This window comes from Dipodomys ordii, unplaced genomic scaffold, assembly GCF_000151885.1.
Source record: "Dipodomys ordii isolate 6190 unplaced genomic scaffold, Dord_2.0 Scaffold26, whole genome shotgun sequence".
Classification (NCBI taxonomy): domain Eukaryota; kingdom Metazoa; phylum Chordata; class Mammalia; order Rodentia; family Heteromyidae; genus Dipodomys; species Dipodomys ordii.
The window spans coordinates 4906266-4933714 of NW_012267242.1; the positions used below are offsets into that span (position 1 = coordinate 4906266).

Here is a 27449-nt window from a genome sequence, read left to right on the forward strand (position 1 = left end):
TGGGTTTGGGGGGGGAAGGGGGGAGGCTGGGAAGGGATGTGAAGGGTAAACCAAAGGAGGAGGCTGCAATGCTTGGTAAGAAATGTACACATTATCCTGCCCATGTAATTGTAACCCCTCTGTACAGTATGTTCACAAATAAAATAAAATAAAATTGGTTAACTACATGTAGAAAACTAAAACACTTGAACTCTTAAAGCAAAGACATATAAGATAAGAAAATAGAGCAAGTGCTAGTGGCTCATGCCTGTAATCTCAGCTACCCAGGAAGCTACAACCTGAGGACTGTGTTTGAAGCCAGCCTAGATAGAAAAGTTCATGAGACTCTTATCTCTCATTAGCCAGAAAAAAGCCAGAAGTGGGAGTTGTGGTTCAGAAAGTAGAATTCCAGCTATGAAGTAAAAAGCCAGGCAAAAGAGAGAGGCCCTTGAGTGCTTATGAGTTCAAACCCCAGTCCAATGAAACCAAAGATACAGAGAGAGAAAGAGAGAAATAAAGGATGATAGAGGAGTAATAGGTACAGTGTAGACATGTTCATATGGACATTGACATACAATACCCAATTCCTGGGTTCTATTCTGTTCTCTTCTGCCATTCTGAGCTTAGTGTATAGAGAATTTTGGTGGACTTTGTGGTCAAATGCAATATAAGTATTTGATTGCAGTAAAGTAAATACTACATGTAATTAGGAAATGATGAATAAAAAGGAAAAGTGGAGGGCAATTTAAAAGCCGATACACTAAAGGAGACATATTGAATAATGCACTCTGTGCAAGAAAATTTTAGAATAGATCAAACTAATCTGTAGTAAGAGAAAACAGGTTGCTGAATTCCTGGGCTGGGAGTGGGAGGTTGGGGTGGGGTTGAACCTTGACTTCAAAGGGGTGCAGGAGGTATTTGGGAGGAAGAAAACATTCTATATCTTGATTGGTGTGCTATACAAACTATAGACACTTAAATCATATTTACATTATATCGTATACAATGTATATAAATCATGCATTAAGAAAGTTCACATGGAAAAGAAATCACTTTGCAAGTTGTTGTTACTATGGCTGAAATGTGTTAAGGAAAAGGAACACAAAATCTGTTTGATTTTGATAACTGTAGTGAAGCTAAAATTATCTCAAAGTAAAAGCTGTGCTTTTAAAATGAAAGATACATGTAGCAGCAAAAAGAATACCTTGTTATCAAAATAAATCATTTGACAAAATGTTTCCTATTTGTGATTAATGTTGGTTCAATATCATGCAATTCTGAATTCTTTGAAATGTTTAACTGCTTGAAAGTTAATGAATGGTATCTAGTCTTTTGAGTTTGTTTTTCTTTGGATCAATCCAAAAGTGAGGTAAGTAAATTAATCATTCACTACTTCAGTCATTCTTGGGAAGATATAGAACAAGTAAAAGTTTTATATATTGATGAAATATGCCATTATTTTTTGCTACATTTCATACATTAAAGTCAAGACCTGAAATTGCTAATACTATACCAAAATGTGTTGAAATGCAGTGGCTAACATTATTAATGACAGTCACTGGACAAGGTAGATGTTTCAGCTAAAACAAAAACTAATGAAATAATTCACAATAATAAAAAGTAATTAAATTTAAAAAATTAGGTGTGGCTTTAAACTCATTTTGGAGTCAGCAGAATCTTTGGTAAAATGTTGTTTTGAGTTGTTCATTTGTTCTTTTTAGTTTCTATTTCATGAAAGGATAAGAAAACTAGAAGCTAATAATGAGTAAATTTAATACAATACACAGATCCTGTTGCTCTACTCAGAAAAAAAAAAACATTAGCCATGCTCTGTATTGATGCCTCAATCTTTTAGTTTCCTTAGGTTTATAATTTTTCCAAATCCTAAAGGCTATGAATGCAGCATAGATTTTTTTTGGAGTGGTCACCTCGATATAAAGCTACAGACACTTATGAACATAGCAGTAGCTCAAAGCATGATCCTGCTATAAGCAGGGTGATTGCTACCCTGAACCAACCAGCAATTGACATGGACATAGTATTGGATTAACTACTAATTATGAAAAAAATTTTAACATGAAAAGTCTAATGAGACGATAAATAAGAATCAAATAAACTATGTTGGGATCATCAATTTGTGACATGAACTTTATAAAACCATTGGATGATGCTTCAAACCAAAAATTTGCTAGACTGCCATGAATTTACCTGCTTGTGATTCACCTGTTTTTTTAAAAATACTTTCTCTGAATTAATTATTATTTTTTACTTCTGCTAAAAACCATTTTCTCATAGAAAATACTGAGCATATTCTCAAGGTTTACATTTTCATCTGCTTTTTAAAGGGCTCTTATATAATGCACAAAACTCCAGTTGATTGAGTAATATTATTAATGGTTAGCATAAAGCTGAAAATCAAAGACTATGTGGATTACATTCAGGTCTTTTAAAAGAACAAGGCTTTGAATAGAAAATGAGTGGTTGAAATCATAACCTGTTATCATTATCATTATTGCCAATCCATTTGAACTCAGGGCCTGGGCACTGTCCCTGAGCATCTTTTGCTCAAGGTTAGTGCACTACCACTTGAGTCACAGCACCACTTCCAGCTTCTTTTATATATGTGGTACTGAGGAATCGAACCCAGGGTTTCAAGCATGCCAGGCAAGCCATTATGCCACATTCCTGGCCCCCTATTATTTTTTAAAAGTGGAAAAACAGAAACAATAATTTTTCAAAGGCTGGCCAGTCAACTTTTCTTAGAAGTCTTCACATACATTACTATATTTTAGATAATGAAGTGAGAATGTCAGACCTATGAATGCTTTCATAAAACTTTTAACACATTGTTGAAAATGCTATACAACTAAGAAATCATTCAACTTAATAATCTATTGACTTTTCCCCTACAGTATCATTTGCCAGAGTTTGCTGAGTAAATTGTATTTGTTGATCGATAATTTATGGCTAAATTTATGAATGTTCAAAATATGAGCAACAGAAAAAATAAGACAAGTTTACTTTTGCAGTTTTGCTTCCAAAAAGATATTTATGATCTCAATAAGAAGCATTAAAACACATTCTCCACTAAACTTATAGTTAATTAAGCCACTAGTTCATAATCCAAGAGTCACCACCTGAGACCAACTCTAAAAGTCCCAACTTGACTTCTGAAACCAATCATGAGCCTTAATTCATTTACCACCTTTATTAAGGAGAAGCATGAAATCATCCACAAATCATAAAATCTCAGACATTTCAATGAAACCAATATAAAAATAATAGTGAAAGAATATTAAGAATAAGGCAAAGAGGTGAGAAAGAGGCTGAGGTGGTTTGAATTACCAACATAAAGCCAGAGAAGCTAAGAAAAACATGTCAGGAGAAAAAAAAAGTAGAACTATCATCATAAGAAAAGAAATGGCAGCATTAGAGCTTAACTTCAACATCCTAGAGAACTTCAAGTTCACATACTTCATTAAATTCATCACAGAGTATTTTTAAAACTGAGCTAACAGGCTAGGGAAGAATGGACATGCTATTTATTCAAAGAAATAATTAATTACAAAGAATGGGAAGAAATTCTCATGCTCAAGGATCATAGAAGAGAGTGGGGAAAATAGAAGTAACTTTACAATCTAGAACAAATCAAATTGACAGAAACATTAAAACATAAAGTGATGAATCATTTAGGCAAGTTAATTCAAATCCTTTCCCTTTGGTAGCAATACAGCTGTCCATGAAATCAACTACTTATTAAAAGTAAATTTTAAAAGGCTTCTCATAATAAAATTCAAAGACACCGGTGCTAGATATTCAAAACAATGTAAGATTTCCTCTTCAAATACAATTACTCAATAATGGTAAAGAGTAAGTATATTCATAAAAGAACAGCATACAAAGCAATGATCTGGAAAGTGATTTCAAAGAGATATTTAAATTAGTGCATGGAAATGGTAGTTTGAGCACACAGAAAGAAATGAAGTGATAACCAAACCAAAGAACCTGCGTTGAAACTGAAAAAGCAGGACTGCACTGTAAGCCAGACATTGGTTGCTCACATCTGCAATCCTAACTACTTAGAAGGCTAAGATCTGAGCACTGAGGCTCAGAACCAACCAGAGAAAACAGTCCATGGAACGCTATGTCCAAATAACCAGCAAAAATGCTGAACTGGAGTTGTGATTCATGTGGGATAGCATCAGTAATGAGTGAAAAAGCCAGGAAAGGGAAAGGCTCTAAATTCAACTCCCATAATTACACACACACACACACACACACACACACACACACACACACACACACACCATCATAAATGTGCTAAAGGATGTCTGAATTATAGACTGTATTATTGCCATTGAACAACTATATGCACTAATATAATTATTGAGAACAAATTCGATCAGATTAAGAGTAGAGAGAAATGGAATTTGTCTCAATCCTGACAGATGATTTTTTTTCTTTTCTTTCTTTCTTTTTTTGTCCTAGTGCTTGAATTCAGGGTCTGGGTTTCTTTTGCTCAAAGCTATCACTCTACCACTTGAGCCACAGGAATACTTTTGGCTTTATCTGAGTAGTTAAGTGGAGATCAGACTCTCATGATTTCTGATTTTAGTGCCCTTTATCTAGCCTGGTATATATGTTTATCTGATTTGTGGAAGGGAAGGAGAATCACAGAAAAGGTGCGACAAAGGGTGAACCAATGCAACAGTGATAACCATTAGATACTACGTTGGAAATGATCTTTATAACTTGGGGAGAGGGAAATAGGTAGGAGTTAAAGCAAGATAAAATGAGGGAGGGGGTGACACTGTTTGAAAAGAAATGTACTCATTACCTCACTTAAGTAACTGTAACCCTTTGTTACAATAAAAACATTTGAAAAAGAATATCATGGACTTTCCTATATGGGCTGACTTTGAACCCTGATCCTCAGATCTCAGCCTCCTGAGTAGCTAGGATTACAGAGGTATGAGCCACTGGCACCTGGCCAGTTAATTTTGTTTAAAAACTAAAATGTGCCTAAAAGTTCCAAAACAATTGTATCTAGAATTGAACCAATTAGCTAAGATACAAGTGTAGGGGAAGGTGTAGAGAAAAGGGAGATGAATTGATAAGATATTGCCATTATCTGAAAAAGGTAAAATGCATTAGCATAGTACCCCATATTTCTGTAATGGAAAGAATGCAAACATCACCATTTATTGCAGTTATCAACTTACGTTTAGAATAGCAGCAATTATAAAATGCTCTGGACTGAACTACAACTTTAATTTCAATAGATTTGGTCAAATTATCTTGGAAAAATATTGATCGTCTCCTCAATGAGGGATACAATAGCTAAAATTCTTACAAGGAATAAAGGAGGTGACCAGTCTTATACATTTTGCTAACTTAAGAAATTAAAAACAGTATTTTATTATAGGTATTGTCTTGATTAAAACTGAGGATGAGTTATCTTGCAGGAATTCATTGAATATGATCATTTACTCTTTCTTAAATTGTTCATGTATTTGCTCTTTTTTTTTAACTGGGTGGTTGTATTTTTCTAAATATTTTTAAGTGTCCTCTATGTATTGAGATTTTGATTCTTCAGCTTTTCATGTGGGTATATATCAATCCATCTCTTGTCATGTCATGCAGTTATGTTCTCATACTGATAAGAACTTTAGACATTACAAGACGCAGCACACCACCAATTTCCTTCATGATTTAGAGCATAGTTTTTGTTTGTGTTCTACTCATTCCTCTTTTAAAAGTGCTTCACTTTAGATTTTTAAATATTCTGCTAGTTTTATCTTGATATGTTTAGGTGTTTTCATTTCAATGTTGTATCTCAATGTCCATTTTAATGGCAATTTTTAGATTTTCCATATAATAGGGCTTTATCCTTATTTATCCTTATTTTATTCTACATCAGCACCCAAATGTCTGGCATATCATTTATCAAAGAATCCACAGTACTCTGCCTACCTTCATCATCACAGTGATTGCTACCCATACTGGGTAGTCACCCAGGTTATTGATACTGGACTCTTCCATCAACTACAACCTGGCATATTTTTAAGTACCTTTTCCAAATATCTATTACTCTTTAAAATACAGCTAAATTTCTTACCAACTATAAACATTTTCCCCAACTACCTTAAATTAATGGAATTCCCGAGTCACCTTACTACAGATTTTGAAATTAATTACCTAAATTTCTTGATAGAAACAATTAACTCGCTCTGGCTCAAATACACAAGGATTGCTTGCATGTAATAACTCTTTTTTTCCGTAGATAGCTTTTTAGATGGGGAAGTCAAATTTTGTGTCTAAAATGTCAGACTTTCCAAAAACATTAAATTGTGTTCTGTTACAAATAGACCAAGAAACTAATGAAAACAGAAAGCAACACAGCAGTATTACATGTTAGCCACAATTTCTCTACTTGACATTTTTTGAAAACAATAGTGTTTTTCTTTATTTTTTTTTTTTCTTTTTCAGTCATGGGGCCTGAACTCTGGGCCTGGATGCTGTCCCTTAGCTCTTCAGCGCAAGGCTAGTGCTCTACCACTTGAGCCAAAGTGCCATTTCCAGCTTTTTCTGCTTATGAGGTACTGAGGAATTGAACCCAGGGCCTCATGCATGCAAGGCAAGCGCTCTACCACTGAGCCACCTTCCCAGCCCCTGAAAACAACAGTTTTTGACTGTTAGTAGCTTTTACTTTTCTGTACAAAAACTTTCTCTAGAATAATTTCCATCTTAAATACATGCCAAGTTCTTTTTATGTATTTCCACAGGCTAGAACCAAGGCAATTTTATAGAATTTATGTACACCATTCCTGTTTTGTAATAAGATCTCCATGGGCAAAGCAACTTACTTGAAATCCTTCAGTGAAGCTTTCCTGAGAGCAAAGGCACTGGTATGGCTGGCTTGTGGTGTCACAGTTATTAGCATGACCATTGCACTGGCATCTGTGAATACAAATGCAATATAACGCCTAAGAAACAAGCCAGTTATGAATATATTCAAGGGCCTATGGACATATGCACTATGGGAATCCAATATGGAAAACAAGAAAGCATCTTAATCACAAGATCATGCATTAAAGAGTTGAATGGATCCCAAAGTATCAGAACAATCATCAATAGCTAAACACACCACATTGTGATGATAATCAAGTCATCCTGAAGAGTAGGTTAGGGATCCTGTGTATCTTTCCATCCATGCAGCAAATTTCTCAGAAGAAGGAACATGTTGCAACTATTTAAAACCCAGTTAAGACTACATGGTTTAGGATAAATCGTCCTTCATCCCCAAATCAGATTCTGAATATTTAATAATACAATGTCTTTTTGCATTACCTTGTTACTTAACAAATGTTGGTAGTCTTTTTTGATTTTTTAAAAAAATATCAAATGGACATTTTTAGATGTTTGTATACTGTCATTCTGGATGCTTTTAAAGTGATAACTCTTTCTGATAAGAAAGACTTCTTATAGAAAGGCCCGTTTTTAATATATTATATATGTACATTTCTCAATTAAACAGTAAGCTGACTAGTTTTTATATATAGCAATTTAAAAATATTTTGTGAGTCATGTTCCCAGTTATGATTTTAAAAATTATAAACTACTAAGGGCAGAGCATATGTTTCTTTTAAAGGTAAATACTTCCTATGAAACTGGGAACTGGGAACTCATGAGATCCATGCCATTTTCACCCAAACAATCTGATACTATAGTTACCATCTCATATCCAGCTTTTTTCCATTGCTGTCAAGAGCATCTAAAAATTACATTCCAGATACAAAGTCAGTAGAATATATGACCAACTACAGCTAAGCTAGACTCAGAGTATCATGAGTTTATTTTTTTGCCATACTGAAGCTCATACCAAGAGCCTCACACATTCTAGGTAAATGCTGGACCATTGAGCTTCATTTCCTGCCTTCTGAGTATTATAGCTTCTGAATCCAGTTGCTTTTGCAAACGGATTCAATATACTATGTAACAATGCTAAATAATATATAGAAAAAGTTTCATATTCAAATCTTTCAGTTGGCTGCCAATGGCTCCCACCTGAAATCCTACTTACTCAAAGAGATGAGATTAAGGATCATGATTAGAAGCCAGCCCATGCTGAAAAATCTGTGAGACTTATTTCCAACTAACCAGCAAAAATCCAGAAGCAGATGGATAGTTCAACTCATAGAAAACCAGCCTTGAGTGAAAATACTAAGTGACAGCACTCAGGACCTGAGTTAATCCCCAGTACCAACACATGGCCCCCTCCAAAAGAAATCTTTCCAGAAAATTCCTAAACAAATTCAAAATATAGCTTACTCTAAAATCTTGGTTACTTTATATTAATATATGTCCAACAAATTCCTCATAGGAAATACAATCCATTGTGAAAACCACATTCCAATTGTCATGTTGCTAATGAATACTACCTCCCAATGATGGTGATTTCATTCACTGCATAGTATCTATGTCCAACGTTGAATTCAGTCTCCGTTGTATAGTACTGTCCATGGAAATGAAGCCTTACTTGTGTGGCTTTTACAAATTCTTGAAGAGATGGGGTATTACAGAAGTTATTATAACCAGGACGAGGCTTTAATCCAGGTCTCAGGATGCTAAATGTGAAATTACCGTGGGAAAATGGAGTAAGACTAGGAATGAAAAAAAAATTGACATGATGAAAATACCTTCATAGTCTTTATAAAACAGAAATTAAAAGTGAATCATTATTGCACAATACCAGTAAAAGCTCTGGATTAAAAAATATATATCCCACTTATTTTCATGTACTAGTAAAATAAAGCCACCAAAGAAAGTCACAGCAGACATTTCCTTCAGAACATAAATGAACATTCTGTAAATGTACATAACTTGCTAAGCAAAATAAATATTAGGTTGCAAAACCCCAGGTGGATTGCAGATAAAGTATGTTGTAAATTAATTTACAAGACCTGTAAATGTAGTATAAGGTTCAATTTAGATAGGCAATTTAGGAGAATCCACTTTAAGAAAATCAATAATGAAGGGAAGTGGCTAGGAACCTCTTCATTTGGCTATCTATATGTTACTAAGTTATTCATCTGCGATATAGTTCAGTGGTAGAGCAATAGCTTACCATGTCCAAGACCCTGGGTCCTATGCTCACACAGCAAAAACAAACTAAAAACAAAACAAACAGCAACACACACACACACACACACACACACACACACACACACACACACACACACAAATGAGTATTCTGAGATAAAAATTAGGAAAGCAATCTCATTCATAATAACTTAAAAATAAACTAAGAATAAACCTAGCCAAGGAGGTGAAGGACCTCTACAATGAAACTCTAAAACCTTGAAGAGCTTGAAGAAAACACTACTAGATGGAAAGGCCTGTTGTGTTCATAGATTGGCAGGATTCATGTTCTGCAGTTGATTAAATTTCCCAGTCTACAGATTCATTGTCATCACTATCAAAGATCTAATGACATGCATTCCAGAAAGTAAAAAAAAAATCCTGAAAATCATATGGAAACACAAAAGACTCAAATAGCCAAAGCATCATGAGCAAAAACAGTAATACTGAAGGCATCACTTTCCTGGTATCCTATTATACTACAAAGCTTTGATAACAACAGCAGCATGGTTCTGGGATAAAAACAGACATATAGACCAACGGAAGGGAACAGAGGAGACAGAAATGAACACATACAGCTCCAAAGGCAAAAGGTGACAAAAAAAAACATATATTAGAGAAAAGAAAACCTCTTCAACAAATCATGTTGGGCAATCCAGATATTCATATGCAGAGGAAAGAAAATTAATACCTATGTTTTACCCTGCACAAAAATCAGTTCAAAGTGAATCAAAGACCTTAATGTAAGACCTGGCATTTTGAAACTACTATGAGAAATATTTCAAAATATAGGCTTAAGTAATAATTTTCTGAATATGATGGTAATAGCTTAGAAAATAAGATCAAGGATTGATAATGGGGAATGCAGCTAATGCAAAAGCTTCTGTGCAGGAAAGAAAATGATTTTCAGAAGAACAGACAGCCTTCAGAATGGAAAACAAATGCCCCTCAACTATTCATTTGACAAAGACTTAATATCTAGAATACATAAAGAACTCAAAATAGAACAAAAGAACAAATAATTCAAATAACAAATGGTCAAATGAACTGAAAAGAAGTACACAGGACAAAATGAATACATGAAAACAATGCTAAACATTTGTAGCCAAAAATAAATGCCAGTCAAAACTACACTGAAAATTGCATTTTACTCTAGTCAGAATGGCAATCAAGAAGACAAGCAACAAACACGGATCACAGTATGGGGAAAATACCTCACCCGCTGTTGGAAATGCAAACTAGTGCAGCCACAATGGAAATCAGTGTATTCTCAAAAAGCTAAAAATATAAGTATCATTTGATCCAGTTATTACCAATTCTATGGGCTTCTTGGCACATACCTGAAGTCAGCATGTAAGAGATAATTGTATACCGGTTTTAAAAGCAGCATAATTCACAATAGTCAAGGCATGAAATCATCCCTGCTTCCCATTGACAGATAAGTGTATAAATGAAGTGTATATACACTAAATGAAATTTTAACCTCCCCATAAAAAGAATGAAATGATGTTGTTTGCTGGAAAAATGGGTGGAACTGGAGACCAATCATGTTAAGCCAAGTAGTCAGGTTCAGAAGGGCAAATATCATATCTTTTCTCTCCTTTGTTAAATCTATATATTTAAAAAAAGACATGAAATTATCAATGGCCTATTTAGGAAAAGAAAAGGGATGGGTAGGAGAGTTGAGGTTAGAGAGACAAAAGAGGGTAATGGAGGGGTAAATATGACACAATTATATTACACATATACGAAAATGTCACAATCAAACCCATTACTTGTGTAATTAATAAACACTTTGAAAAGTCTTCAAAAGTTCATACTTGGGAAGCTGAAGACAGATGACAGAGTCAGGATGTTCCAAATCTCCATTGTTTTTCATCCCAAAAGTACTGCAGTTTCTAGCAAAGTATTGCCAGTCCTCCCAATCTGAACGGTCTTCCTTCTTCCTTTGAATCCTAATGGCTGTTGGTTGTGGACTAAGGAACTGGACAATAATGTAAAACACCTGGAGAGAGATGAGTCAATTCTTGTACAGAGAGTTTAGTGGAAATCGAACTATGGAACTGTGGCATTCAAACATGAGTAACTTCTTCATAATTACTAAAGTATTTACAGAACATGCAAAACCCATAATTACGGCCAATGCAGCACATCTGTAATTATAAATTAGTCCCTATTCTCAAGGATTTTCTAAAGTGCAAATAAGTATTATGTTTGCTATAGAGAGAGTAACAATGAACATGATTCCTTTGAAATAAATGTCATGTATCTATTTATTAAGTCCTTATTTAGAATAAGCACCTCAGTTTTAGTAATTTGTGCTGCTTAATAATAAAAAAGAGAATGCTATAACATTCCATAAATACCATTTTGACACAGAATTCTTAAAAATTAAGCCTTGCATGGCATTTTTTAGATACTTCGATTTCATGCTTTACAAAACTCTATTTTAGGGAGATAATATCCAATTACCTAGTTCACTTTTTGCCACAGAGCTGTTTCCTAGCTGCAAATAAATATGAACAAGGGGTAATTCCAAGATGCCTTTGAACCTGACATTATTTTGAAATTGGTTCTTTTTACATTTCATTAACTTAAGGATCTCAAGATGAAATCATTGCAGATGAAGAGAGAGCTATTTTTAATTTTTTAATCTTTAAGTAATTGTACAAAAGAGGTGCAATTTAACAAAGCAGTTTATGAATACAATGCATTTTGTTTTTTTTCTTTTTCTTTTTCTTTTTTTTGGTAGGTCATGGGGCCTGAACTCTGGGCCTGGGCGCTGTCCCTCAGTTCTTCAGCTCAAGGCTAGCGCTCTACCACTTGAGCCACAGCACTACTTCTGGCTTTTTTCTTTTTCTGCTTATGTGGTGCTGAGGAATCGAACCCAGGGCCTCATGCATGCAAGGCAAGCGCTCTACCACTGAGCCACCTTCCCAGCCCAATAGAATGCATTTTGATCAGTATCACCCCCTTCAACATTCTCACAAGCCTTCAACTGACCCCTTCTCTGACTTTTATTAATCTTATGGTATATACAATGATTTTTTTTTCTGGTCTTGGGGCTTGAACTCAGGGCCTGGACACTGTCCCTGAGCTCTTCAGCTCAAGGTGAGTACTCTACCACTTGAGCCACAGTGCCACTTCCAGTTTTCTGGTGGCTAATTTGGAGATAAGAGTTTTGTGGACTTTACTGCCCAGGCTGGCTTTGACCCATGATGCTCAGATCTCAGCCTCCTGAGTAGTTAGGATTATAGGCATGAGCCACCAGCACCTTGCCATTATTTTAGTTTTGTTGATGTTGTTTGTTGGGGGTGGTTGTGTGGTTTGAACCGAAGGTCTGGGCGCTGTTGCTGAACTATCATGTTCAAAGCTAACGATCTACCACTTTAAGCCATGGCTCCATTTCCGATTTTCTGGTGGTTAATTGGAGACAAAAGTCTCATGGACTTTCCTGCCTGGACTGGCTTTGAACTGTGATCCTCAGATCTCAGCTACCTGAATAGCTAGGATTACAGGTTTTAGCCACTGGCTCCCCCATTCACAATGAATTCTTGACTTCATTCTTCTACTCCTCTGACCTTGCCCGCTCTTTTTGTGTGTAACCATTTCCTGGTGATGAATTGGTTGGGCCTAATCTTTCTGAAAGATTATACTATTTGGGCTCTCCATAAAGTCTATTATATTTTGGTTAATTCATTTGTAACTACTTTCATCCTACCCAACATATTTACTTATAGATATATAGGAACCTTTTAAGAGAAAGAAAAGGTAAAGCTTTCAGACTGAGCAGGAAACAAGAAAAGAAACAGAGATTGAAGTAATACTGCCATAATCTAAGTAATACCAGGGGTCTCCAGACCCAGATGCTAGGAAAAGCAAGTCAGAGTTCTCCTCAAACCCTTTAGCCTGACAATACTTTGCTTTCCTGTTTCCAGTCTTCACACCTTTGAGAGAACACAGATCTCCCTTTGCTTCAAGACATGGGGTTTTCAATCACTCATGACAGCTGCCATATCCACATTGTTTTTGCTTACCTGATACTGTCCATTTTCCAAGTCCAGTGAAATAGTCACTCCTTGATTCAAGTGGGTGATGTTTGTGAACACATGTGAAACCCAGGAAGTGGCAATGTCATCATCGTTGACAAAGGCGAGGGGATGAGCTTCAGGATGTAGCCGGGACACGCGATTTTCAGTTGTGTCTTCTGCACCATTAGGAACGCAATATTTCTGAGCCAATGGTTGGACACGAGGGTGGCTTCCAGGACAGCGACAGTGTGGCTGGGTATGCAATCGGGGCAGCTCTCCTGAGAAAACTTCCAGAATTTCTCTGAAAGAGTCAAGAGGAAAGACATAAGGAAAAAAGAAAGAAAGAAACAACTTCACGGTAATAGATCTTCTAAAAGAAAATGGAATAGAAAATAAAACTCTTGGATAAGAATACTCAGTCCCAAATATTGTAAACCCAAAACAGGAAAATCTTCAGTGTTACTTTTTCACACCAAGAATCCCTGTTGATGATCCAGGTATTTACTTAAATAGAATGCCCTGTGCCTATCTGTGGTGATATGGAAGATAACCATTTACTTAGATTTTCTTACTGCTGAGAGTGGTCAAGTTAATATTTTGAAAGTAATGAGGCTTAATCATGTCTCCAGTTCCGCCATAAGAAGAATAAGAATGCAAGCATTTCATCTGCTTCTCTTTGGGGTGAAGGGACTGAGGCCAAGTCCATTTGTCAATGATTTCCTGTGACTCATCTGTGCAAATTCTGGCTTCCTGAAATGTTTCAATGGCTTCAGAGCATATGCCAGCTGCCAACAGCCAAACAAGAATGCCAATTCCAGACAGTTATATTTAATTTTTTTCCATTAAGGGTAATAAACTTGTTCTAGATCAGAATTAGTCATCCTATTTTTAGGCATTATTCCATGTAGCACCTTTCCAGATATTTCAGACAAGCAAGCATCAGTCATCCAGGTCTAACTGGAGAAAGCAAGATTTCCTCTTTCGGGTCCTACTGAAGCAATGGTACCGGCAGCTTTTCTACTCTACTTTTCTACACTTAGCTATAAGAAACGACATCTTTCAATCTCACTCATATTTTTCAATTGGCATTAGATTTTGGATGGGATCCAAAGTCTCTGTCCAATACAAACTATTCTTTCCAAAGAATTGTTACAACACTGCTGTTCAACGTTTCAGAAAAGATCTGAAAGAAAATAAGATGAATGGTAGTCCATGTTTTTCTCCTCAGCATCATTTGTGCAGCATCATTTGTTCAGACATCTTCTGATTATGTAGACTAATAATAAAGGAACTTTATTACCATCTCAGGAGTAACGTTTCTCAAATCTGTAAGTGCTAGTCCTATCATTTTATAATCATCCCATGGATCCACATATCTCTTAAATACACATGAATTTAAAAAAATTCTTCCTCTTGGCCTTCACAAAAATAAATAAGTTTCATTCATCCACAAACAATATACTCTTACATCATTGGATCCTAAATTGGGAAATCAAATTCAGGAATCATTTTTAGGAGAATTTCATCTTCAAATTTCTGAACTAATGGACCTATCTTCCTAACATCTCTACCTGATCTAAAAGCCCAGAGTAATTTTTTAAGTATTAGAAACTACTTTATAATGGATATTTAACTGTATTCTAATATGGATAAAATGTTGCCAAACTAACTTTTCTTAAAGAAGGCTATTGAGAATTTAATCAACTTCATACTAAAAGGAGTTACTGATAAAATAACACTTTGGGAGAGCAAGCATAGACTAGACCAAAGGAACCATTGTAAATATCAATTAGGATTTTTTATTAAATGCTATATGGATAGAAATGCTATAATCTTATGGATTTATAATAGCACATCTTCTTACCTGTTTGTAAGTACCACTTTGTAGAATCGAAAATCTTGCATTCTTCCAACAAACTTCTGTAAACCTACAAGGTATTTGTATGCATATGAGAGATCTTAGTTTATCTAGAAGTTGCTTAAAAATATTTTAACAAACTGGGTGCTGGTAGTTCAGGCTCACACCTGCAATCCTAGCTACTCACGAGGCTGAGATATGGTTCAAAGTCAGCCCAGGCAGAAAATCTGGAAGTAGAGATGTGGCTCAAGTGTTAAGAGTGCTATCCTTATGCACAAAAGTCCAGGGATAGTACACATGCCCTGAGTTCAAGCACCAGGACTGGTATTCTCTCTCTCTCCCTCTCTCTCTCTCTCTCTCTCTGTCTCTCTCTCCCTCACTCTCTCTCTTTCTCTCTCTTACTCACTCTCTTTCTCTGTCTTAATATATATATATGTATTATACTAGTAATATAATTTATACATTATATTTACCAATATAGAGATAATATATGTAATACATAATATATAATAATATAATATATATACTTATATATTAGTAAGTATAATATATAATTAGTAAACTCTCTTTAAAACTATGAATTTTGCACCATTGCCATATCCAATTGTAAAATTCCTGTACCTACAAGAACTCCTAATTCCACATAGCAATAATATTATTTATCTCTATAGCTATTGCAATACTGATTTCAAAGAAACTACTTTAACCTACTTACTTACTGCTTCCCAAATAAAATTTATCTCTAGCTTAAACCTAGAGTCTATCCTCTCTTCATCCCTAAAATTTGGTTGCTATATGCTTTCAAACACATGACATTTGAAAATACATTAAATAAACTTCCCTGGCATCAAACACAAAGGAGAAATTGTTCTCATTCACTGGTCTGGTCCCAGACCATAGCCAATTCCTGGTACATACTAAATGGTTCAATAATCTTTAATGATGTAGAAATGAAAGAAGGAGAGCAAGAAGAAAATGGAGGTTGTTGTAAAGTGGATTTAAAGAGAATGGTGAGGCTCTGTAATAGTTACTAGGGAAAATATTTGAGGAATTGACCAAGAGACTATTTTTATTATTATTTTAAACTGGGATAAGTCTGCAAGTTTAGTGATTCCCCTGTTGACAATTCAAAAGAATTAAGTCATTACAGGTATCAAGGACTGAGAACTTTTAGGTGGGGTACATTACACAAAGAAGAATATAAAAGTAAGATTCCAGATTTAGAGAGATATACTACTGCATTTAACTGGACAGGAAAGTGAAATCATTAGACAAACATTACACCAGAAGAAGGAAAAGAGTCAAGGAATTGATTATCTCAGGAAAGCTGAAGAAGTGTGAGATTAAAATGCGAATTCGAGATACTCAAAATAATTGTAGTGTTGACTGGTGACTTGTCTAGAATAAACAAAAGCTACGTGACGCTAACGCTTCTGAGCTGCATTAATTATTGGAGCAAGAGAAAGGTTCTTACCACACTCCCATCATGCTTGTCCATTATACACCACATTGTCCTTGCTTAATTGTGTTTTTACCAACAGTATCCTGAATGTTTAACGTCTCTTATTTGAAAGCATGACTTTCTTTGGAAGGAAGGTGTGTGCCATTGTAATAAACCGAAGGTAAAGTCATTAAAGAAGGCCAAGTCCAATAGGACCTTATCCCTGCTATAAGAAAAATGCTATATGAACACAAATAGTCATACCAGGTGATGAGAGACCCAGGTTGAAAGGACATGGTTACAAAGCAAAAAACACAAAAAGCTCTGCAAAGTTCCTACTTTCCATAGTCTTGAAGACATGTGGACTTGAACATATAGCTCCAGAACTCTGAGAATATATATTCACAATAGTTTAAGCCACTTTATTATAGCAGTCACAGGAAACTTACATCATTGTTTCCTATTTTTATGACTGCATTACTCAGAAGAAAAAATACACTTTTATAACACATAGTCTATATTTTCTAGCTTATTTTCTGAACACAAAATACCATCTAAAATATTTTAAAACAGAACATCCAAGGGAGAATATTTTTTATCTCAAGAAACCAGATTATAACAAATAAAGCTAATCATTCATGAATTTGGAAGGTCTCTTCTCACGAAAGACAGCCAAATGATGAACATTCTGATTTTGTCAAAGCCTGAACCATGGCATTGAATGTGAGGGTGACTTCATTTTTTATGTATTTATTCATTCACAAATATTTATTGGGAACCGATTACGTGCCAGACAATTTCATGGCTGCCAAAGAAACATCAGTTAGCAAGAGAACTTCCTTACGTTGATGGAGCCTGAATTCAAGCAGATAAATATAGTAAACAAGTAACTTTTATAATACGTTAGAATATAATGGGCACTCTGATAAGTAAAAAATAAATGGGAGTAGGATGGAGAATGTGACTGGATGGTATTGGGGATGGTGTGTTCAAAGAGAACTCTCATTGAGAATGACAAAGGAGACAAAATGACTCCTGTAGCGATACATTCCAGAGACCAAGTGTTCCCGGCAGTCAGTAATGAGTTCCGAGGCCCCTAAAGAACAGGCTTGGCATAGTAGAGACAGTGTGAGGAGCTGGCATCCTTGAACAGAATAAGGGAAGGCGATGCTACTGAATGATTAGGTTAGACAAGTAACTGGCCAGTGGGGATGGAATTACAAATTGTTGAAAGCCTTACAGCCCATAGTCAGGATTTGGGTTTATACTCAGAATAAAATAAGCAGCCACTGGAGGGCTGTGAGCCAAGAACTGGCAGTCCTGGGTTTATTTAAAAGTGTTGATATTAGAATGGAATGGAACAAGGTTACATGCAGAGGGGAAAGTTAGGAGGCCATTGCAATCATCCAGGTGGAAAATGACGGAATCCAGACCAAGGTGTTAGAAGTGGAGGTGTCCCCTTCAATGCTGACAAATTAGAATTCACTTCCCATATTTTAATAATAGTTAAAGGGAAGCTGTGCTGCAGAGGGATAATGAAATCTATTTTAGCATCTATAAAATAAAAGGGCTGGGTTTTATAACCTTTAAAAACCATTTTAGTTTTACATTTTGGAGTCTGTGATAGGACCATCATTGCCACTGCTACAGAATTCATACTTGAAGTATTTTTTTTCAAGAATCTGAAGAAGTTTTCCAAAGACCAAGAGTTAATGTGAATCATCCATCTCAAAGAAGAAAATTATAATTTGGTGATAGGATGCCATAAAATATTTCAAGGACACAATCATAAGGGTGGATGTTCCTTACTCCTTTGCTAGTTACAAATTTTTAACATATATTCAATGTAATAAACACTCTATAAAGACTGGAACAATGTCCACATGGCAAACACAGTTCTAAATTTTATTAACTTACCGAGGAAATAGACATGACCATACAAGCAAGACCTTATACTGAGTAGTCAGAAAGTAAATAGGTCATGACAGAAAAGAAGCAACACTATAACTCCATGGCAAAGCAAAGTTACTTAAATGCAAAATCTATGAGTAAATAATCTAAACACATAAAGACAGAGTAAAAACAGGTTTGGAATTAGTATAAGTTAAACACTATAACATCATCAGTGAACATTGAAAGTTTTAAGGACATTTATATTAGCAACCAAAGCATGAAATATTGTTTATTATAAAATTAATGAACAGTAGCAGTGGCAATAAGTTGAAATTATAAACATTTTTGCAAAACAGTAAGATTATCCCTGGAATGACAGCATAAGAACCACTGAAGAGTCTCTGTACCTTAAAAGCAATGTTTATACTATCAAAGAGGGTCAATTTTTTTTAGGACTTTGAAAATAAATGGGACAAGTAACAGTATGGAGAGGGTTTATTTTGACATGGTTAAATATTTGAAACCATGGGTCACATTTTAGCTTTCTCTGTTTCCATTCTCCTTTCTCCAACTCAAATGTAGTCTTGGAAATAGTCTGCAATCAAGTGCAAACAAGTAGCTGTAGAGCTTTGGAGGGAATGTTTGAGAACTACACTTCTTTCAAAGACCCAACCTCACACACACTTTTGTATTTGATTTGTATGTCAGTACTCTTAAAATAACTCACTTGTTAGGCTTGAATTGTCTTAGGGCTCTCTTCATAGAAAAATCATTTCCCTCATGATGTGTGTTGAAAGGAGTCATTGTTAACTGCTTAACTTTGTGGTTGCACAAAGCAGCATTAACAGTTGGGGAAAAGTAAAAAATATAAAAGAGGAAATTGAGAAGTAAAATACTCAAAGAAGTCTTTGAAAGTCTCTGACATATGGTTGAGAATATCAAATTCAGTTCACATTTAATGGGATATATATGTATGTATACACACACACACACACACACACACACACACATATATATATATATATATGTATACCCAAGTCATAGATATTCTCAAAAATTACCTAGGAAGGACCTAAGCCATGACCACCAATAAATCTTGAGGTTCTATACAGGTTGTTGTGCCCAAAGAGAAATACTAAACTTCATGATTGTTGAATATATTCAACATTTTGGATACAGAAGCTCTCCAGTATTTTAAGAAGTATTGGCTCTAAGAATTTAAGAAATTTTCTGTCCAATCATTGACAGATTATGAAGTTAACTATTTCACTGGCCATATATGGTGAAAGATACAGATTGGCAGAATTACTTAAGGAAGGCCATTAAACAATTAAACTACAGCAACAACAAATCCTAAAAAGCTAACTAGACAAAGACCTTAAACTCAGTATTTTGAGTATGCTCAATGAACTAAAGAAAATCTTGTCTAAAGAACTATAAGAATGTATGAGGATAATATATCAACATATGGTAACTAAATGAAAATGAACAATTTATTAGAGAATTCAATAGTTCTGCATATGAAGAAAAGTTAGATATAAGAAAAACTGAGATTATTACCTCTGAAAATAGGAAAAAAAAAGAATGCTTAATAATGGACAGTTTCATATACTAGATATAAAGTTAGGAAAAAATATATCTATATTTTTTAAGTCGGTCTTGGGGCTTAAACTCTGGGCACTGTTTCTATGCTCTTCAGCTAAAAGAGAGCACTGTACTGCCTGAGCCACAGCGCCACTTCCGGTTTTCTAGTGGTTTATTGGAGATAAGAGTCTCACGGGCTTTCCTGCCCGGGCTGGCTTTGAACCATGATCCTCAGATCTCAGCTTCTTGAGTAGCTAGGATTACAGGCATGATCCACCAGCACCCAACTGGAAAAATATTTTTTAAAAAATCACTAACAAGGCATGGTGGCTCAAGGCATGGTGGCTCAGGCCTGTAATCCTAAATACTTGGAAGTTAGAGCTGAAGGACTGCAATTCAAGAACAGCTTGATATAAAAGACCACCGGACTCCACATCAGCCAGTGATGGGGTGAGGAGGCTTGCCTGCCATCCAAGTAACAGGAGAAGTACCATGACTGGGTACTGTGGCATGCATCTGTTATCGCCAGCAGCAAATGGACGCACAAGCAGGAAGACTGAAGCACAACCTGGCTGGAGCACAAAGCCAGACACTATCTATAGTAACTAAGTAAAAAAGTAATTTTAGGTAGGCATGAGCCAAATGGGAGAGCACCTGCCCTGCAAACATTAGGCTTTTAGTTCAATCGAGAGAGAGAGAGACAGAGAGAGAGCGAGAGATCAAGAAAGATAACCACTAAAAATGCCCAATATATTTAAATGGTTGAAATGCTAAACAATTCAAAGAAATGATTTTTTTAAAAAGATCAACGACTTCTAAGAAAATAGAAAAAAATAAGTGAATAATTGAAGGAAGACAACAAAGCATGCAAACAAAAATTTCAATAACGAGATATTTTCAAAAGGGAATAAAACATTAATCTTGGAAATAAAACCACAATAAATCACATGTTAAAATGTAATGAAAAGTCCCACTCATAGATTGATCAATGGGAACAGAACATCAGGGCTTGATGAAAAAGGCTGATGAATTAGATCATTCGGGCAGTAATAAAGAAAAATGAAAATAATTAACAGAATGTACAAAACCTCAGGTACATGAGAAAGGTTCCAAACACATGTCATTTGGGTATAAAAGTAGTCACCAAGGCACAGAGGAAAAGCATAGAAAAATATATTCCAGGGAATACTAACAAAAGTTTATCAGATATTTTGGGTACCTGCTCAGGAGTGGAATTGCTAGAACATAAGGTAGTTCTCTGCTTAATTTTTTGAGGAACCTCAACACTGCTTTCCAGGATACAGTAAAGCCACCAGCACATCTATGGTTATTACATCACTATTCACCATAGTCAGGGTCTGAAATCAACCCAGATGCCCTACAATGGACAAATGGATAGAAAAATGTGGCCTGTGTACACAATGGAATTTTACCCATCCATTAGAAAGAATAATATTGTACCAGTTGTAAAGAAATGAAAATATTTGGAAAAAAAAGTTACAATGTCAAGCCAGGAGCGACAAAGGATGCATGCTTCCCTTTATAAGTGGAAGCTAGATTTAGCTTATAAACTTAGAAGTAAATTTATTGGGTAGTATGCAAATATATGCAAATGTATTAACTCAAATAAGATAGATTCAAGGGAGATCTCAAATAGTATAATACCTTAGAAAGGCCAACTCAAAGGACCAGGAATGGGTCATAGAAAATAGTGAGGTAGGGACAAGAAGAAGGAGAGAATGCAGTCAAAAATCCAATGTAAATACTACAAAATTAAGAAGAATGGGGGAAGGGACGGGTAGGGGTGGAATGAGTGAAAATGTTGAAAGGAGTGACACTGAACTAGATGCACTGTATCTATAAATGGCTTGGTTAAAAGGCAACTCCTTTTTTTAACTACGTAAGGATAATAATAAAATAAAATCAGATCATAGGAACTATATAAACATCCAGGTGTAGGAGGCATTTAAAAGCTCAAAGAGACAACGTGAGAAAGAAACTTGACAATGCTACATTATAGTTACGATGTCAAGATGCTTACATAACAATAAGGAATACAGAAAGTAGCAAAAGAGAAACCAACCCATCTGTAAAGGCAATCACAAGAAACGTTCTCCACAGAAACTGTAAAGGCCAAGAGGGAAAGACGTAAGTAAATGCCCTGCAAAGAAATGACTGCCAATCTGTATTACTCCATCCAGCAAAATCAAACAGATCAGTAAAAACCACCTAAAATAAATATAAACTAAAGTAATTTGCAATGACTAAACAAGCACTACAGGGCTGAGGTGGTGGTCCCAGTGGCAGAGTGCCCACCTAGGAAATTTACACATATAAGAAAAAGTTAAACATATCCAGAAAAGTATGGAAAAAATAAATCTCGCTGAAATAACATGTAAACCAACAAGAACTGGAAAAACAATTGAACATTGGAAAAACGTCAAAATCCTAGAAATTAATTCATAATTTTGAATTATAATCCACTATATGAACAGTCAGTATCCTCCTATAAAAAGACAGAAATTGGTTGTCTGGGTTAAAGAACAGTACTACCTACAAATTACCTGCAGAAAAGCACCCCTGAAAGCAGAGGTATTTTCAGAATGAAAGTAAGAGGCTAGAAAATTATATTGCAAATAAAATCTAGAAGCAAGCAAACAGATAAATTGATATATACTAAGGTAGACTTTAAGCCAAAAATTAGTCAGAAGAGAGAAAATTCACTTCACAATAGTCACAAAATATACCAATTATAGTGAAGTGCCACAGTATTCACCAGGTACTCTTGTATTTGGAATATAGAGGCAGAAGCAGCATGAACAGCCTAGTATACAAAGGAGAAAGAACAGGAAAAGGAAGAGGAGAGGAGAACATAGAGGTAGAGAAGGAGGAGAGAGGGGAAGGGAAGTAGGAGGAGGAGGAAGAGAAATAATACAAATGCACTGATGTTCATAAAACCAACAAGAATAGACATACAGGACAGGTTAAATCCTAATACAATAATATCCAATAACCCATTCATAACCATAGATTGGTTTTCTAGATGTGAAAAAAATCAACAAAGACCTGGGGTTGAAACCACACTATAGATGATGTAATCTTAGCCAATTCCTATAAAATACTGTATTAGACAACTGCAAAATGTGTATTCTTTTCAGTGGCTCATGGAACTTTCTCAATAACAGACTGTATTTCAGGCCATAAAACAAGTCTTAGTACATACAAAAATAAATAAACAAATGGAAAACACTTCTTAAATCTTGTCACAATTTAATGGGATAAAACAAGAAATCAAGTGCAAGAGAAACTATAGAAAGTGTGCAAACACTTGGAGACTGAGCAATATACTTATAAACAGTCAGTGAATACCTGGAGAAATCAGGGAGCAAGTTATTAAAATTCACAGAATCAAGTAAAAATAGAAACCAATGTATCAGAATCCATGGGATATAGTATAAGCCGTTCTAAGAAGGAAGTTTATATGAGGGTCTACATTAAAAAAAAATCAAAGAAATATCAGTAATATACTTATTGAGCACAGTCTTACAAAACATGCAAATGCCAAATGAGTAGAAGAAAAAGAATAAGAAAAAAAGTAATGGAAAAAAGTCTAAAAATATCAAATAATCAATAAAACAAAGAGTTGATTCTTTGAAAAGTTCAATAATCTTTATCTAAGCTTAGCATAATGAGGAAATAAAAGACCCAAATAATTGGACTGGAGACTAAAGAGCCAATACAAAACACATTTCTGAGATTATTATAGTTTGTAAAAATTATACTCCATGAATTAAAAATCAAGAAGAAATGGATACATTTCTATGATCTACCAAAATGGACCTAAAAAGATATTTGCAAAATAAATAAGTAAAAACCCTAGCAAATCAATAAAAAGTAACTACGCTGATACAGTAATTTAAGTCCCTCCACAGAAAATCCCAGTACCAGATGGAATCAACCTCTAAATTTTTCCAGATCATTAAAAAGAGCTAACACAGTGATCCTTACATTATTTGCCAAATTAGAAATGTAAAAATATGCTCACAAACTCATTCTGTGAAGTGTAATAGGACCAATTCGGGATAAGGAAGATCAGCAGATTAGGAAAGGGCGACACAAGTAGGTAAGTGCAGGCTAATATGACCAAAGTACATTACAAGCCTGTATGAAAAGGTCACTATGGAACCCATTATTTCTTCAATGAAATATATATATGTGTGTGTGTGTGTGTGTGTTTACTGAAAATATACAGTAATAATATAAATGCAGACCACAAAAGAAGTGATTATATATTTGTTAATGCTAAAATTAAAAATCCTATGCAAAATAACAAACCATAAATGTTAAAGGAATTTTTTTAACCACATAATTAAATTCTTTGAGTTGCAGACAATAACAGTATAACTCCCTCAAGGAACAGAAGATACAGAGTGGAAGTTTAACAAGGTATAGACTAGGACAATTTACAGAGGAGAAAACTTGAAAGCCAAATAAGCGTGTATTTTCAAATCTTTACTAGTTCTTACTGGAAATAAAACTACAACAAAGAAGTAATTTGGTTGGGGCAAAATTTGGCCAAAAATGATATTTTGATAAGGACTCCAGCAAATGGACAGTTGGGGCTGACAGTAGTACAGGATGGCTGAAGCACTTTGGGGACCCTTTGATGTAGCAGAGTGGAAGGTGAACAGGGCGAAGGAGCAGGTGGTGCCTCCTGGTGCCTTTTCCATGGAAATTCTCATGAATGGACACAAGGAAGACAGAAAATTCTAACTGCAGAATTCTATAAATTATAAAAACAGATAACCTCAAACTGAACCGCAGAATAAATAGTATGGTCCTTTACCATAAAGCGAATATTTAGAGAACAGCTAAACTGAATGGTTAGATTTCAAAGTAGAAAATTCTCAAAAAAAGAACATTTTCTTATTAAAAGGAAAATTGAAAATATTCTCTCTGGTTTTATCTGGTTTGGTATAGATAGATAGATAGATAGATAGAATATATATTTATATAAATTTTAACAACATAAAGAATAGTTTATATTAATCAGATACATATCCAAATTTGTTCAGTTTGAAGCATTTAAAGCATTCATTTGACCATTCCACTCTACAAAAAGTGCAGGTTCATATGACTCAGCCTACCAAAGACAAAGAGTGAACCAATAAAACAGTGATACTCACAAGACAACATGTTGGAAATGAACTTTACAACTTGGGTGGAGGGAGTTAGGGTGAGAAAAGAGGGAGAAAAGTAAGGGAGAAGATAACAATGTTCAACAAGAAATGTCCTCATTACCTTATGTATATAAATGTAATCCCTCTGAATATCACCTAAACAATAAAATTAATTTTAAAAAATACATGAGAATGATAAGATATATGTACATAACAGAAGAGTATATTTCTGAACCTTTAAAAATTGTTTCCAGGCAGGAGTTGCAATCCTAATATGGAATTTCAAATCTATAATTGTCTAAAACTGGAAGAAGAATATATTTTAATGAATAGTAGGCTAAATGTTAATAGCAATGAGTCAAGATTAGCTTTGTCATCATAAACAAAAATGAATTGTATTAGAACTAGAATGATTAACACAGATGCCATAAAAGTGAAGGATGTATGAGAGAAAAAGAGAAATTGAAACATATCAAGTAGATACTTTCATATTTTATAGAGGATTAAAGATAGCCAGGTGCTGGTGGCTCACACCTATAATCCTAGCTATTCAGGAGGCTATGATCTGAGGATCACTGTTCAAAGCTAGCCTGGGCAGGAAAGTTCATGAGACTCTGATCTCCAATCAGCCACCAGGAAACTAGAAGTGGTGTTGTGGCTCAAATGGTATAGTGAGCACTTGCCTTGAGCTGAAGAGCTCAGGGATGCCGCCCCCCCCCCAGGCCCACAGTTCAAGCCCCACAACTGACAAAAAACAAAGGCTGAAAGGTAATTTATAATTACGTTTTTTAAGAAAAACACTCAAGAATGATTTTAAATAAAATTCTTTTTTTATGCTGGAAATATTTTTTTAATTTTTATTTATTTTTTTATTGTGAAAATACTGTACAGAGGGGTTACAATTACTTGGGCAAGATAATGAGTACATTTCTTATCAAGCATTGTAGCCTCCTCCTTTGTTTCCCCTTCCCATCCCTTCCCATCCTCCCCCCCAAACCTTCCTGCCCCCCCCAAAGTTGTAAAGTTCGTTTTTGACATAACGACTTGTACTTCTCATTGTTGCAACAGGTCCACCTGTATCCCTATTTAAATGACTTGTTTTTCCCCTTCCCCTCCATTGTTTGAAATAACAAACCTTTTAAGATAGCATTTTACAAAACAATCTCTCAGTGTGCTACAGTACTATAAAAAGCAAATTTGTATCCATTCAACCAAGACTTTGGTAATGGCCTTTCTTCATTTATTTTGGAACAAATTAAAAACAACAGATAAAAATCCACACCTATGAAGTATGACGGAACTTGGATGAGAAGCCAAAACACTTTATGTGTTACGTTTTAGTTTCCATGAGAAAAAAGTTTCAAGCCAAAAAATGACCGTGTTTTTTTCTAGATTGGTTATTGTTAATCTTTTCAGACATTAGTAGCAAGAGATAAGTATATTCTCTGGTTGTCACTGAATTACAAGATAAAAAAACTCCAAATGAGATGACAATTGCACTAACCCCAAAACAATGAGCATTCAGTACTCAGTCATTTGTAACTAAAAAATTGTTACATACCATTGTAAATTATATGCATTATCTTAAAAGTTTTGTGGATTTCAAGATATATTTCAGGAATCAGTCGTTGATATCGGTGAAAAGCTTTATTTTGAAAACTTACAGATGACTTTAAAATACACACATGTAATAACCCTCAGAAAACAGACTCACAATGAATACTTCCTCTAATATCTTTTGTTCTCCATAAGGCACTCTTATCCAACATCTGCACTGAAATCTTTTCTCTTTTTTTCCTTTTTACATAATCTCTTAGATTACCTACTACTACACTGAACGTCTCTTTTTGTCATAATACCAGCATTTGAACTCAGAGCCTCAAGTCTCACTTTGCTTGCTTGCTTGCTCATATTTGGTGCTTTACCATGGGAGCCAAGCTTCTAGCCCTGAAGAAACCATTCTTGATGGCTACCACACATTGTTTCCGGTTTCACAACTTCACAATCTCCATCACTCTCCACTTCTTGATATTTCCGAGAATCTAGAATTTTGGTCTTTCCCGAAATTTTAAATATCCTGATTTTTCTGCACCACAGAATTTCCACAGACATTTCTCTATCTCATTGACATTCCCCAACCTCCTATTTTCAGGACATAGTCTTCCTTTACAGCCTTTCCTTCAAGAACTTCACCTGCTTCTAGAAATTCAGAAACAACTTTTGTGAAAAATATTCTCATCTCCAGATCATTATCTCTGAAGTCAATCCTCTAAACAATTTTCGGTCATAATGTTATTTTACTATTTCTACCAATCATACTAATTCAAATGAATAAAAATTTA

General features: G+C 35.0%; 1 protein-coding gene across 1 annotated transcript in view; it reads right to left on the reverse strand.

Annotated features, from left to right (window-relative positions):
- Ush2a (Usher syndrome 2A (autosomal recessive, mild)) overlaps positions 1–27449 on the reverse strand; it is a 640567-nt gene that overhangs the window by 565628 nt on the left and 47490 nt on the right. The window contains exons 4-8 of the mRNA XM_013015154.1: positions 15016–15079; positions 13158–13452; positions 10941–11125; positions 8421–8642; positions 6846–6939 (exon numbers count right to left, since the gene is read on the reverse strand). Coding sequence (XP_012870608.1) covers positions 6846–6939; positions 8421–8642; positions 10941–11125; positions 13158–13452; positions 15016–15079 — 860 coding nt within the window. The remainder of the gene's footprint in view (positions 1–6845; positions 6940–8420; positions 8643–10940; positions 11126–13157; positions 13453–15015; positions 15080–27449) is intronic.